This window comes from Camelus dromedarius, chromosome 8, assembly GCF_036321535.1.
Source record: "Camelus dromedarius isolate mCamDro1 chromosome 8, mCamDro1.pat, whole genome shotgun sequence".
In the NCBI taxonomy this organism is placed as follows: domain Eukaryota; kingdom Metazoa; phylum Chordata; class Mammalia; order Artiodactyla; family Camelidae; genus Camelus; species Camelus dromedarius.
In genome coordinates, this window is record NC_087443.1 from 69,606,015 (window position 1) to 69,622,191 (window position 16,177).

Genomic DNA, 16,177 nt, shown 5'->3' on the forward strand with positions numbered 1-16,177 from the left:
TGAATGTAGATAGGAAAGGGCAGTGTCTTCAACTTATAGTATTTAAATTATCCTGGACTCATTAATAGCTTTTGTTTTGTTATGCATAATAATTTTTCTGTTTGAGGATAATGAGCCTCTCTACTGATGCCAGTTTTGGTTTTTCTTAATGATGTTAAGAAAAATGTAATTTTTATTTTTATATTTCTTTAATAGTTTATAATTTATAAATATTTTCATTTCTACTGTCTTTTAAAAAGTTAAATATAATAACCCTTAGGAGATTGTTAGTTCTACTTTATAGATGAAGGCTTGATGATGGCAGATGTAAATAGACTTTCTCAAGGTCATATTATTAGTAAGTGACAGAACTGGGATTTGAGTACATAGTTTTCCATTCTAATATTCTAGTAGCATACTGAAGTAAATCTGAGATTATTATTATTTTAATAATTCTTTCACATTGTGATATTTATTTGAACATAAACAAGTCAGCTTTGAGTATATGATTTTTCCCCCCATAAGCACTACATTCACTGTTAGATTTTTCCTGTAAGTTTTATTTCAGACCACTTATTATGTACATTACATTTATTAATATGATGAGCATTGAACTTTTAAATTCTCTTAATCCATATATTCTATTTTTATAATCTAAAGTCTTTGTTTAACGCATTGTGTTGTTTTATTATTTTTTCAAATAGGTCCTGATTGTTCTTTGAATGTTCCTTCCACTGAGTCTTACTGGATTCTGCCAAATGTTAAACCCTTCAGTCCTTCTGTAGGTCGGGCTTCCCATAAGGCTGTTTTACATGGGAAATTTATGTGGGTGATTGGTGGATATACTTTTAACTACAGTTCTTTTCAAATGGTCCTGAAGTAAGTTTTTTTTTTTCCCCAGATATTAGCAATCTATTTTTTAAGCTGGAATTTTTTTGTTATATGACTATTCCAAATGTCTTATGTTATTGCCATCCAAATTTATGAATGGTTATTTTTGTGATAGTATCTGTTTGCCACATGGGACTAGCTTGAGAATATATGAACTCAGTATATCCATAGTTAATTATTGGTCATTGTGCAAATACATTTGTTCTGTATGGATACTTCATTACCTTTCTAGAGTGCCTTTAATAAATTTTGAATAAGAGAATAATAACTTTAAATAAGGCCAGGCCAGGCCAGGCCTTTATTGGGCATTATGAATCTTGCCACCTTGTATTTTTTCAGAATGAAATGTAATTGCTTATATAAAAATACTTTCAGTTTGTTCTTCAAATTTTAGTTTACCTGAACTTTTACTTTGCATTTACTTTACAAGCTTTTTTGAGAGTGCCAGTATTTTAAAATAGGTTATTTGTTTACTGTTAACTTCAACAGCTATTGTCCTTTGCATGATTGGATGATGATGAGAATTGTATGAGTGTCAACTTTATCTGATTTTTTTTAAGCTGGTGATTACATTTTATGAACTATTCAATAACAGAATAATAGAGGAAATAGGAAGAATAATTTGATTATCAATTTGTTTTCAGGGGTGATATTCGTACTGTGTAATAACTGATGGAACTTTGGTATCAGCCAATCAGAACTGCCCCTGAACAGTGTACCATAGTGGTGTGTACCCAACAGAGTGTGTGCCCAGATTTAGCAGATGAATATGCAGGACACCCAGTTAAATTTGAATTTTGGATCAGCAATGAATAATTTTTTCATATGCGCTGGCCGCTTGTAATTTTATTTTATTTTATTTTTTGTTTTTGTCCTCAATATCACATGGGTCATACTTATACTAAAAAATTGTTTGTTGTTTATCTGAAATTTAGATTTAACTGGACATTCTGTATTTTATTTGGAAACCCTAAATTTGTAAAACTATTAGCTTTATTAATTTTGAGGATTTAAAAAATTCTGTGAATAAGAGGAGATTGCTTTAAAACTATGATTGAATATGACTTGTATTAAAGCATAAAATAAAATAAATTCAGGAGAGAAGGAGGAAGAATTTCAGGTAAATATTTAAGTGAACAGTTAGAATTCTGTTATACAATATAGGAGGGATAAATGATAGTAGAAAGAATTGAGTGAGGTGGGATTAAATTGAATTATTAAGATATGAAAAGAACCTGAAGAAATGAGACTTACATGTGAAAATGAAAAGGAAAATAATTATGATTAATGAAAATGAAGTGCTTGTGAAAATAAAGTAGAATTTTGGATTAAACTGTGATATTCGCAAAGTATAGTTATAAAGACAAAGAGTATAGTTGTCAAGGAAACATGGAAATCTTAGAAGTTTGTGTTCTGTAAAAGTTGAATAGCAGATTTTAAATTAAGTGATAAATATTACTTGCTGTTCTCCTAAACATGCATTTTCCATTTGAACCAAGTAGTTTAACTTTATTTTGTCTGAAGCCTGGTTCTTCTGGTTACATGTTTATTTAGTTTTATACTAAGCTATGAAGTATCAAATTAGAAATAATTTTATTGCTGTTTTCACGGGCTAGAGGATATGTTTTCATTAGTCTGAGTGTAGGTAAAGGTGTTTAAAAAGCTTTCAGAAGTGATGGTGTCAGTTATAAGTTGACTTATCTTCTATAGTAGAATTTAATTGAGTTGTAGATGTTACATTTAAGTCAAATTATTCAGTAAATAGTATAAATTTTTTATATTAGTATCTATTAAATTAGAGAATATTTTATAGAACATATGTACATTGACATTAGTGAAAATTAACATGTATTCATGGGCATAGCAAGTTGTTTTGAACTCTCACTATGTGCTTAGTACTTAGTGTACTATCAGTGGACATAATAAATGTCCCTGTCTTTGTGAAGTTAGTGAGGAAAAGCAGGCAATTAGAAAAAATGTAATTAACATGATAAATAAATATATTATGAGTGAATTTTATATATATGCACGTAACATACATTTATATAGATAGATAGATAGCAAGGGTAAGCAAATCAGGAATGCCAAAGAGGAAGGAGTTGCAATTATAAAAGTAGTGGTCAAGGTAGGCTTCATGGGAAAAGTGAGAACTGAGCAAAGACTTGAAGGAGGTTAGGCATTGGCAGTGCAGTTCTCTGAAGGCAGAGAAAAGAGCCAGACAAAAGCCTTGAAGTAGGAGCTGCTTGGAGATTTCAAGAAGCAACAAAGAGTGCCATGTGACTTTAAAAGTGTAGAACAGTGCATTGCACTATTGCTTACGTTAATCACCTGGTTCAAACTGTTAAAGGCAATTGAACAAATTAATTCCAGTAATAAATAGTCTAGTCAAGTTACTGTATATTACACATTTAGATGATTGAATCCTAATTTAGAGTAGGTATATCTTGAATGAGTCTTTATTAAAATTTCTCATATGGTATATGAAATTATGTTTATTAGTTCTAATTATTTTTGAATTTAATGAATATTTAAATACAAGTGAAGAAAGCATGTGCAAATTAAAAATGGAAAATGAATCTTAGTTTATGAAGTTGTTTTTTTTTCTTGCTTGTAGTTACAATTTAGAAAGCAGTATATGGAATGTGGGAACTGTGTCAAGGGGACCTCTCCAGAGATATGGGCACTCTCTTGCTTTATACCAGGTATGGATCCTGCATTTTAAATTTTAATCATTTTTTTTTTAGGGTTTACCTTAGAGAGAAAAATACTGAATGTCAGATTTATTTTAAATGCTTAATGAGAACAATAGATCATATGAATCAGAATAACTTGAGATGTCACAGACTTACATACTATTTTAGTAAAAAAAAAAATAGATTTTAATACCGTCCTGCATTGAATCTGAGAAGAAATGAAGATTGCGTTTTCATCCATGACTTTATAGCTTGTCATCAAGTCAATCACTTTTTAAAAAAAATTTGTGATGAAATACACATAACAAGATTTTTTTAAAACCATTTTAGCCAATTTTAAGAGTAGAGTTCACTAAGTGGCATTAAGTACATTCAGATTGTTGTGCAGCCATTACCACCATTATTTCCAGACCTCTTTTTATCTTGCAGAACTGAAACTATTCCCATACAGTAACTTCCCATTTCTCCTTTTCCCCAGACCCTGGCAAACTACCATTCTATCTTCTGTCTCTACAAATTTGACTATTCTAGGAACCTCAGATGAGTGGAATAATAATACGGCATGTGTCCTTTAATGAATGGCTTATTTCACTTAGCATAGTGTCCTCAAGATTCATCCATCTTCTGGCATGTGTCAGAATTTCTTTCCTTTTAAAACCTGAGTAGTACTCTGTTGTATGTATTTACTACATTTTGTTTATCCATTTATCCATCAATAAAATGCTTGGGTTGCTTTCACCTTTTGGCTATTGTGAACAATGCCACTATGGGCATGGGTGTTCAACTGTCTGTTTAAGTTCCTGATTTCAGTTCTTTTGGGTACATAGCCAAAAGTAGAATTGCTGGATTATACGGTAATTCTATTTTTAATTTTTGAGGATCTGCTATATTATTTTCCACAGCAGCTATAGCTGTGCTATTTTACATTCCCAACAACAGTGCACAAGGGTTCCATTTCCTTGTTAACACTTGTTTTGTTTTTTTTTAAAGAGCCATCTTAATGGGTGTGAAGCGATATCTCATTGTGGTTTTGATTTGTATTTAATGGTTTGTGATGCTGAACATTTTTTTAAGTCCTTATTAGCTATTTGTATGCTTTCTCTGGAGAAACATATATTCTAGTCTTTTGTCCATTTTTAAAATTGTTTTTTTTTTTTTTTTTTTGTTTTGTTTTTTTGTTTTTTTTTGGTGTTGAGTTGTTGCAGTTCTTTATATATTCTGGACTTTAGCCCCTAATTGAATATATGATTTGCAGATATTTTCTCTCATTCTGTGGGCTTTTTCACTCTATTGATAGTGGTCAGGTTTTGAGTTTTGACATAGTCCAGTTTATCTGTTTTTTCTTTTGTGTGCGAGTGTTTTTAGTGTCATATCCAAGAAATCACTGCCAAATCCAATATTATGACATCCTCTCCCTATGTTTTCTTTCATGAATTTTAAGGTTTTAGTTCTTAGGTCTTTAACCCATTGTAAGTTAATTGTTGTTTATGGTATGAGGTGAAGGTCCAGTTTTTTCCTCTTACGTGAGACTGTTCAGTTTTCCCAGCACTATATGTTAAAAAGGCTTTTCCCCCGTTTATGGTCTTGGCACTCTTGTTGAAAGTCATTTGATCATATACGTGAGGATTTATTTCTGGGCTCTCTGTTCCTTTGATCTAGGTCTGTGTTTATGCTAGTACCACACTGTTTTAATTAATGTAGTTTTGTAGTAAGTTTTGAAATGAGGAGGTGGAGACCTTCAACTTCAGACTTTTTTCAAGTTTGTTTTGTCTATTCAGGGTCCCTTAAGATTCCATATGAATTTTTGGATGGATTTTTTTATTTATGCAAAATGTCATTGGGATTTTGATAGGGATTGCATTGTAATCAGTTATTTTTATGTATTTGTGGGATTCATGAATTTAGCATGATTAAAATCAGGCTACTTAACTGGTTTTTATTTTGAGTCAACAAAGATTCATGTATTTTGTGGACTGTGACTACACCTTTCAAATCAGAATTTATCTATTTCCTGTGCTTATTTAGGAAAATTTGGAAAATGCAGGACAAATGTAAAGAATAAACTATCACTCTTTTTTTGCTATGCACATGCATGTCTAAAAAAAAAAGAATCTCTCTTTGTGTACACATGTATGTGTATGTATTTTCTTTTAGTTTTGTTTTCTAGTTTTTTGATTTATTTCATTTTTTGGTAACAGCTTTATTGAGATATAGTTGGCATACTATACAATTCACTTATTTGAAGTGTACAGTTGAATGGTTTTTAGTATATTCAGAGTTGTGCAATCATCCCTTGCAGGTTTGTCAAAATTGCAGTGTTGTGTAATCAGTTTTAGAATATTTTCATCACCTTGTAAAAAAACCTGTACCCTTCAGCTATCACCCAAACTCTTCATCCTCCCAGGCTTATCACCAAAACTCTTCATCCTCCCAGGCTTAAGCAATCATGAATCTATTCCTGTCTCTATAGATTTGTCTATTCTGAATGAAATTGTATACTATGTAGCTTTATGACTGGCATGTTGCAGCATGCGTCAGTACTTAATTTTTATGGCTAAATAATATCTTTTGTCTGGATATTTTACATTTTATTTATCCCTCCATCAGTTGATGGGCACTTGGGTTCTTTCCACCTTTTGGCTATTATGAATAATGTTGCTATGAACATTCATGTATAAAATTTTTTGGGACATAATACTTTCATTTCTTTTGGGTATATACATGGGGTTGAAATTGATGCATCAAATGATAACTCTGTATTTAACTTTTTGAGGAACTGCCAGACTGTTCCACAGTGGCTGCACCATTTCACAGTTCCACCAACTTTGTATGAGGATTCCAATTTCTATACATCCTCACCAACACTAGTTATCTGTCTTTTTGATTATAGCCAACTAGTGAGTGTGAAGTGGTATCTCATATTTTAATTTGCATTTCCTTGTTGATTAATGATGTTGAGTATCTTTTCATGTGCTTAATGGATATTTGTATTTTCTTTGGAGAAATGTCTATTTAAGTCCTTTGCTCATTTTTAAATTATTGAGATGTAAGAGTTCTTTATGTAATCCAGATACAAGTCCCTTATCAAATATATGATTTGCAAGTATTTCCTCCCACTCTGTGAACTTTTACTTTCTTGATGGTGTCTTTTGAAGCACAAAAGTTTTTAATTTTGATGGAATCCAGTATATCTTTTTTTTTTCTGTTGCTTGTGATTTTGGTGTCATATCTAAGAATCTATTGTCAAATCCAAGGTCATGCATATTTACCCCATGTTTTCTTTAAGTGTTTTATAGTTTTGGCTCTTACATTTAGGTCTTTGATTCACTTCGAGTTAAGTTTTATATGTACACGGTGTGCAGTAAGGATTCAGGTTCATTCTTTTGCATGTGTCTATCCAGTTCTCTCAGCACCATTTCTTAAAGAAACTATTGACTGGTCTTTGCACTCTTACCAGATATCAGTTAGCCATAGATGTATGGGTTTACTTCTGGACTCTCAGGTCTGTAGGTTTATCTTTATGCCAGTAGCATACTGTCTTGATTACTTTTGCTTTGTAGTAAGTTTTAAACTTGATAATTGTGAATCTTCCAATTTTATTCTTGTTTTTCAAGGTTGTTTGGATATTTTGGATCTCTTGCAATTCCATGTGAATTTTGAAATCAGCTTGTCAGTTTCTACCAAGAAGCCATCTGGAATTGTAATAGAGATTGCATTGAATCTGTAGATCAATTTTGAGAGTATTGCCATCTTAACAATATTAAGTCTTCTGACCCATGAACACAGGATGTCTTTCTATTCATTTAGCTCTTTTAAAATTTCTTTCAAAATGTTTTGTAGCTTTCAGAGTATTAGTTTGGAATTTCTTTTGTTAAATTTATTCCTAAATATTTTATTCTTCTGATGCTTTTGTAAATGGAATTGTTCACATAGTTTCATTTTTGAATTATTCAGTGCAAGTGTATATAATTGTTTTTTTGTCCATTGATCTTATATTCTACAATGTTGTTGAACTCATTTATTAACTTTAATTTTTTTTTAAATTTCTTAGGATTCTCTATATACAAGTTCATATTATCTACAAATGGAAATATTTTGCTCTTCTTTTCCAACCTGGATGCCTTTACTCAGTTTTTGCCTATTTGCTCTGGCTAAAACCTTGGGTACAATGTTGAATACTAGTGGCGAAAGCAGGCATCTTTGTCTTATTACTGACCTTGGTGAATAATGCAGTCTTTCCCCATTAAATATAATATTAGCTTTGTGTTTTTATAGATGCTCTTTATTAGGTTGAGAAAATTTCTTTCTCTTTCCAGCTTGTTGAAATAGTAATGATTTGTGTATCATTCATTTTAATCATATGTGATTAAAATTATTTGTATGATTTATACGTGCTATAAAGTATCTGTTCATAGCCATGAGAAGTGGTAATAAAAATGTACTCCACATAATATACACAACTGTGGTCTACCTTTTCGGTGAACAATGCTTGATGAGAACAGTGAATGATTGAGAAATAGCACAAAGCAGTATAAATAGGTGGTAAAATTCAAGTGTAACAACTAGGGACTTAACAACTTGGATAATTAAAAACATGGTTAATTGACTGTATAGCTTTTAAATAAAATACTACTTTAAGTGACTTTTTCAAAGTGGGAATTTTCCCCCTTGTAGGTAAAAACGTTATCATTACTCGTGTTCCTATTTGACTCTTTACAAATAAGATCTATGTCTTATGCATGTTGTAATTACTAAAATTTAAAGTTTAAATTTAGTCTTTAATTTAAATGCCTTGCTAAGAAATAAATATTTGTTTATTTATATATATTTTTTAATTTACAGGAAAACATCTTTATGTATGGAGGCAGAATTGAAACAAGTGATGGCAATGTCACAGATGAATTATGGGTTTTTAACATACATAGTCAGTCATGGAGCACAAAAACTCCTACTGTTCTTGGACATGGTCAGCAGTATGCTGTGGAGGGACATTCAGCACATATTATGGAGTTGGATAGTAGAGATGTTGTCATGATCATAATATTTGGATATTCTGCAATATATGGTTATACAAGCAGCATACAGGAATACCATATCTGTGAGTTACTTTGAAAATATAACTATATACTCTTTTCTTTATTGGTTGAGAATATTTTTACCTATAATAAAATCTTCATATGAATTTAGTCAAAATGAAGAGTTATTTGAAATTAGAATTTTAAGCCAAGAATTAATACTTTTTAATATAGGCATTTTGATTTTGTTAAACATTGTCCTTTAATATTTGTCTTAGCCAAATGTGCGGAAATGGTACATAATAGACCCATTTTCTAAGAATTGAGAGTATATATTTTTAAATATGAGAAATTCCAATAGATGGTGCTATTTCTTTGGATTTTACTTATGAACCAAGAACTAAAACTAACCCAGTCTCTTTGCAATGCATTCCATGATTTTGGGATTTTTTATTTTTCAGAGTTCTGTTCCTAATCTTACTGCAGTATCTCTATGTATGTATTACTCTTTTAAAGTAAGCTTCCCAGGGATAGTCTTTTGGCTTTTATGAAAGATTGTATCTGCTGTGTGAAGGTGACTGGGGCAGTCTACATATGACTTTCTGTACTATACTCAGATATTCTTCTTTATTTTTCTGGTACTTTATTTTTTGAATTCTTTATGATATTTTCAAACAATTTTAAGCTTTTTGTTTTTTAAAAATTCGTCTACAAATGTATATAGACTATAGTCACTATTTAGATTCAAGAACATACTCTATTTCTGGTTCTGGCCAGTATTATGAATCACATTTTTGGCTCTTTTGTATGTAGACAACTGTATACAACTATTGAGAGTCTTTGTTCAGTCTTAATGAGAAAACTCATTTGCAGATCACCATTAGCAGCACAAGAGAGTACTTGTGTGCTCAGAGGAAGACTCCCTTCTAAATACTCCACTGTTTTCCCTTCAGTCCTTTTAAGTGATTTTTTTTTTTTTCATACATATCCCCAGTACAGGTGGGCTGGAAGTGGGATATATGTTCTCCTTAGTTCTTATTGCCATTTCCACTGTATTTTTTACTCCTTCTTTCTTTAAATCACTTAGTTTTGAATCTTACGTCATCAAACTATACCATCTATTACTTCTCGTTCTTGCACTCTTTTATTGCTGCTTAGATCAGTGTTTACTTCCCAGAAGAATATAGCCACTTCACTTCACTTCACTTCACTTCACTTCACTTCACTTCACTTCACTTCACTTCACTGTCAGCCTGTCCCACAGTCACTAGCCAGATACTTTTATGGATGTTTTATTATCTGATTCTGGCCTTTTTACGGATGTTTTAGTATCCAATTCTGGACTCTCAATTTTTTGATCTCTGTTCCAAGATCTTGTTTTCCATCCTGTTTGCGTCTTTCTCTCCCATTGTTGTGCTCTTGACCTTGTGTACCTACAATGAATCCCCAGATTTCCATTTCAGGTATCTTACTCTTTAAGTGCTACTGCCCTTTCCCTCTTACTGCTCCTGAAGAGCATCCAGACTCTGGCAGTTCTTCCCTCTCACCAGAGCTGTTGGTCCGTTGAGCCTCCTGTCAGTTTCTCCCTCTCTCTCTCATCCATCCTCACTTACTGAGTTTTAAGTTCATAATCACCAGTCTCTTATAATTCTCCCAGATGACCATTTCATACATTCTTCTCTCTCTTCAAACTTCCAACATTTTGTTCTTCATTATTAATCTCAGCTGATGACCTTCTTATTTTGCTGAGAAAATAGAAAACATCTAAAGGGAACTTCCAGTGATAGGAACGTTTTACAGTGTAATGCTTAATAAATGATGCTCATTAAATAAGCCTGTTTACATACATTATTGTCATAATAAACTCATGATAGCAGTGAAGCAAATTGGCTGAGTCATTCTCATTTTTCATATGGGCCCAGGAGTTATTTAAGCAAGAGTTACAAATTTTCTATGTAGAAAGATTGTTATGTTTTTTAATTTTGTTGTTAATTTTTGGTTTTATTAGTGTTCAGGGAATATTGTAGGTAGTACTTCTACTTTTTGTAATTTATTAAATTTTTCTTTGGGGCTCAATTTTCATAAATGTTCCATAGATACTTGAAAAAGAAGTAAATCCTATAATATCAAGGTGTAACACTTTATATATATATAAATCTACTTTGTTGATTACTCTGTTTAGGTCTTGTCTTCCTTTCTTATGATTTTTTAAACTTGATCCATCATGCTCTGAAAGTTATTAAAGTCTAAAAACATTAGTTTATTTTTGCCTGTTTCTTCCTGTATATTCTGGAATTTGTGCTTTAAGGAAGTTGCTACTATGTATATTCATAATTGTTATATCTTGATTGCAAATTGTGTCTTTTAATATTATAAAGTGTTTTGTTTGTTTAGTGGTTTTTTTTTTCACCCGATTTCTACCTTGTCTATTATTAATATTATGGCTCTTGTTTTTTTTGGGAGGGGGTCAGTCTTTACTTGGTGTACCTTTGTCCATCCTTTTATTGTTAACCATTCAGAATCACTTTGTTTTAAATATAAGAGAAAGTTGGACTTTGCTTTGAGATCCCATCTGGCTTTTGTACATTTTCTGTGCATGTGTTATGTTTTTTAAAGTCACCCTGTTGTCCTTTTTGTTTTTAATTGTAGCTCTTCTCATGTTGAGGGAGAGTGAGGCCGTTCTTATTTGTGGGAATGAAAAAGGTAATTTTTGAGATCCTCATTAGGCTTCCTCCATGCTCTGTGTTTCCTGTCTTCCTTTCTGCATTCTGGCAGCTCTGTCTCTGGTTCTCTTAGTGTCACTGGCTTTTTGTGCATTCACACCTGATTTGGAGTTGGTGAGTTTTTTTCATTCCTAGTTTCTCTGGAAATTTAATTTCCTTTTTCTTTCACACCCCCGCCCCCCCATATTTTTCTTATTTTATGTCTTCCCTGAGGAAAATGGGAAGATTCAGAATTAAACTATCACCATGCTTGTACTTGAACCATAGGTGATAACTTTTGAAGTTGTAAAATGATTAAGTCTAAAGTTAACCAACACTTTTACTCTTTGATCAGCCTCCAGTTTATAGGCTACTGTATTCTACTGCTTAAATTCATCTTGTCTTGGTTCAAACACATTTGACATTATTGTAAGTATTTTATGCTAGGGGCCACAATCTTTTCTATAAAGGACCAGATGGTAACTGTTTTAAGCTTTGTGGACCATACGGTCTTTGTCAAAACTAGTCAGTTCTGCAGTTGTAACATGAAAGGAGCCATAGATAGCACATGAACAGATGGGCATGGCTTTGCTCTAGATTTAGCCCTGGGCCTTAGTGTGCCTGCCCCTGCTCTAGAGAGTGTGTGCTCCTGGGGGCCTAGCAACCCAGGTCCAAGTTAAGTTAAAGTTTTGGCATGTGGTTTTTTTGAGCTTGTGGGTAGGATAAATTTATGCCCCAGAGTGGCATGATGTCTAGTTTATGACCAAAATGTGTTTTTCCTCCATGCAGAGCCAAGGCTGAAATCATTATTTTCTGTCTGTCTCTGCAAAGCAGATTTTTAAAAAACCTCACTTTTTCATTGAGGGTATAGTCCTTTAGGGGTGCTGGTTTTATGTAGGAGCTCTCTGATCCCATACCTGTGCGTGTTCACCTGCCCTACTGGCCATTAAAACCAAACCTCTAGGCCACCTGCTTGGTACATGCCTTCCCTACCCCCATCTCCCTGCTGAATATAGTTTACAGTTCACAGATTATGTTTTACTCTTTTTGTTTTTCCCTTTATTGCAGGATAGTCTGATTCAGCCATGAGATATGGTGGTGGTTCTACTTTCCAGGGATGGTTAGGAAGGCACAATAAATGTATTCTAATCTTCTATAAATGGTAAATGTTGATGTAGATTCTTATCTGATAAACTCGTTGGCTGATAGGTTTTTGTTTTCATTTGGAATAATTTGATTACAGAATGTTGGTTGTAGTTTTGGTAAATGGTAGTGTATCTCTGTGAGGTTTTTTTGGCTTATTCTATAACCAAAATACCATTTCTAAGTAAATTTGTCAACAGGGTATTTTTAGTTTGATTTCTGTGTTATTAATTGCTTGACCTGTCAGGCGTATTTATGAATGTAGTATAAGGTAGAAATGGGAAGAATGCAGGGCTTATGAGCTTTATAAAAATGATAGATGAATAGTTTTTAAATACATGAGTAGTTTTTATATTCTGTAAATTATTTAAGTACAAAGTAGAACTCATCAACTTTTCTGTAACATTATATCAATAATAGAATTAACATATTACTTTATTTACTGCTAAATCATTTGAAATTCACTGCTTATTGTTAAAATATGTGATATCAAAAATAATCTGCAAGTACTTCTGCTTTGAAAAGTACTTAGGAAGAAAAATACAAAACAATGGGTGACTACTGTTTAAGGGTGTTGTCGGAATAATGAAGTTGTGTGTAGCACAGACGAGTGCTGCTTTAGGGGGTGATACCATATAAAGCAGGGCTGCTGTGAACATAAATAGTGGGATGATTTATCATCTTAGTTATAGGTGAATGCTTACCTTTACACAGAGAGTTAAAAAAAATTTTTTTCCCTCTGATCTTAGTAGGAGTTACTGTACTGCGATGTCACATTAAGCTCTTTTTTCCTGACTGATTTTAATGGCATCAGCTACCTAGATGTAGGTTGGATTTACTTTGATTATTCTTACATGTTTAAAGCTTCCAGAAAACCAAGGGAAAAGTGTTATTGTTGTTGCTGTTGTTTTAGATTAAAGAAGAAGCTATCTCTTTAATAGCATTATGGTAAATGTAACTGAAAAGAGTATAGCAGGGTAATTAAGAGCAGAGTAATGAATGAAAACAGGGCATTTTACCAGATAAAAATTTACTCTGACAAGTACTCTAAGGGTATTGAGTTCACCATTATGTAGAAATTTTAAAAAGAGACAAAAACGTACAATTAATATACTCCAAATGGCCACTTATTCAATTTCTAATAATATTGCAAATAATTGTGACATATTTCTGGCTCTGTGCTTAGTACTCTGTGAATCTTCTCTGAGATTTTTGTAATAATGTGATTTAGAACAAAGGAACTATCTGCTTAACTTATCTTTAATTATTTTAGTTTGAACCTTACACATTAACATTTAAAAAAAATCTAAGATCCTGGGAGAATATTTTTTGACTCTTGAGACTGCAGGTAAAAGTCTTTCGATACTGTCATTGCAACTTTATGAGTTTTACAGTATCTCTTAGCTAGGGAGTACCTCGAAATGTTGGGCTGACTTAGTAGCTTATAGGAACACAGTTTTGGTTCCACTTGTTTCCAGACGTGTATGTGCAGTAATGGTTCTCAGCAGTGATGCCTCAGATATTTTTCCTTGTTTTGCAGAATTCATTTCTAGCAGAGTGATATAGACAGTAAATAATGAATATAATAAGTGTGAGTACTATATGTATGATGTGTTGGAACATAGTAGGTTTCAGTAAAATAGTGCAAGGGAAGGGGATTGAGAATCCTGAGAGTAGTAGGTGGCCACAAAATAGGAAGACCAGGGTGAGCCTCAATGAGGAGATGGATTTTGATCAAAGAATTAAATGAAGTGAAGGGGTTTGCTATATGGATCTCTGAGGGAAGCGTGTTCCCAGGAAGTAGGAACAGATGGTGTAAAAGGCAAGAATACCCAGAGCATGTTCAAGGGACAATAAAGAGTCTGGAAAAGAGACTATGGGAGAAAAAAATTGATGGATGAAGTTAGGGAAGTAATAAGGAGCAAGAACATCAGGTTTCTGCATCACCTTTGTGTTTTACTCTAGGTGAGATGGAGAGGCATCACAAAATTTTGAGCAAGGACATAATTTTTAAATGAATTATTTTGGCTGCTCTATTTAAAGTAAATAAGGAGGAAAGAACAGAAGCGGGGAGGCCAGTTAGGAAGTTGTTACAGTAATTTGGGCAATGATGGTGGCTTAGACGGGGGTGGTGGTATTAGAAATGATGAGGATCAGTCAGTTTGTTTTATATGTTTTTTAAAATGAAACCAATAGTAGTTGCTGAGGGTTGGGATGTAGAGTCTGGAGAAGAAGTGAGGCATCAAGGATGATTCCAGGGTTTTTGACATGAGCTGCTGGAGAGATGAAGTTGACACGTAGAAGACTGAAGCAGGTCTGAGGTGGAGGTGGTTTGAAGGGCAGGAGCTCACTTTGGACTTGTTATAGCTGAGATACCTATTAGACATGAAAGTGAAAATGGCAGGCAGGCAGTTGGATGTATGGATCTGGAGTTCTGGAGAGAGATCTGGGCTGGAGATGTAAATCTGGGACTTTGTGGGATATGGATGGCATTTAAAGCCACGAGATTGGATCAGATCACTAAGGAAAAGAGTGTAGATAAAAAGTAGAAAATGATTGAGCCCTAGCACGTTCCAATGATAAGAGGTAGGGGAGGAGATGGAGATAAGCGAGGAAGAGTACAGTGACCTAGAAGCTAAATGATGAAAGATTATTAAACAGAAGAGTAACCAACTGTGCCAAATGCTGATCTGCTGATGGGTCAAGTAAAGTAATCACTGAGGACTGACCACTCAGTTGAGTCCCGTGCAGGTCTTCGGTGATCTTAACAAGACCAGCTTTGTGGAGTGGTGGGGTTAGAAGCCTGACGGTTGGATTTAAGAGGGAGTGAGAGGAGTGGGATTGTACACAACAGGCAGAGTCAGCTCTTTCAAGGAAATTTGCTTGTGAAGCGGAGCAAAGAAGTTAGCAGCAGCTGGCAGGAAATAAAGGATGTTTTTAAAACTTTGTTCACAGAAGCAGACCATGAAGCAAGGATTCAAGAAAATTTTACTTGGAAAGTGCAGATAACAGTGGAGTTGGGAAGTAATGCAGGCATGAGAAGGCTGTCATTAAAAAGTCCGTTGATAAAGCCGTCGACCACAGTGGTGGTGGCGCGAAATTACCCAGGCTCTACGTCAACACATAATCTTTGGAGTTTTCTTCTTTAATTACTAAACTTATAGTTAGTTGATGAGTCCTGTGGGCTCTCTCTCTAAAATCAATCCATTCTTTAGCTGGAGATTTGTTCCATTCAGTGGAGCTTGATTTATATGAAAATGTGCGTAGATATATAATAATAGAATATTTCAGAAAATAGCTTCTGTGGGGCACATGTGAGTAGATCTGGCAGAGAAACTTTTTATGAGGGCACTCTACAGTACAGCTTCCAAAAGTGTGTGGTGGTCAAGTGCTTGGGAGTGACAGTAATCGACAAGCTTTATGCAAAAAATTATTGGAAATTATCAGGAAACTGTGTAATGAGGAGATCAGCGTGCAGTCAAGGATTCATAAACTTTCGTTTAAGTAGCAAAGTGGAGATGGCCTTTACAATGGTGTAATGATGAAAATAAATACCCTTGGTATTCCGCAGCTGTTTTTTTTTCTGCCTTTTTCATTTTCTGGAAGTGGTTTAATTATCCTCTGAATTCCTGTGTCTCTTTGCTTATAAATGAATATGATACATACACTGCTTTTGATGGGTATTCATTTTGTCCTGATATTCCCTTTGTAAGAAGTTAATTTTAGAGCAGGAATCCTGCTGCATACCTCTTTG

General features: G+C 33.5%; 1 protein-coding gene across 3 annotated transcripts in view; it reads left to right on the plus strand.

Annotated features, from left to right (window-relative positions):
- ATRNL1 (attractin like 1) overlaps window positions 1-16,177 on the plus strand; it is a 631,665-nt gene that overhangs the window by 46,222 nt on the left and 569,266 nt on the right. For all 3 annotated transcript variants that reach the window (XM_010987217.3, XM_064488470.1, XM_064488471.1), the window contains 3 exons: window positions 684-858; window positions 3,485-3,572; window positions 8,406-8,661. In XM_010987217.3, the coding sequence (XP_010985519.3) occupies window positions 684-858; window positions 3,485-3,572; window positions 8,406-8,661 (519 nt within the window). The remainder of the gene's footprint in view (window positions 1-683; window positions 859-3,484; window positions 3,573-8,405; window positions 8,662-16,177) is intronic.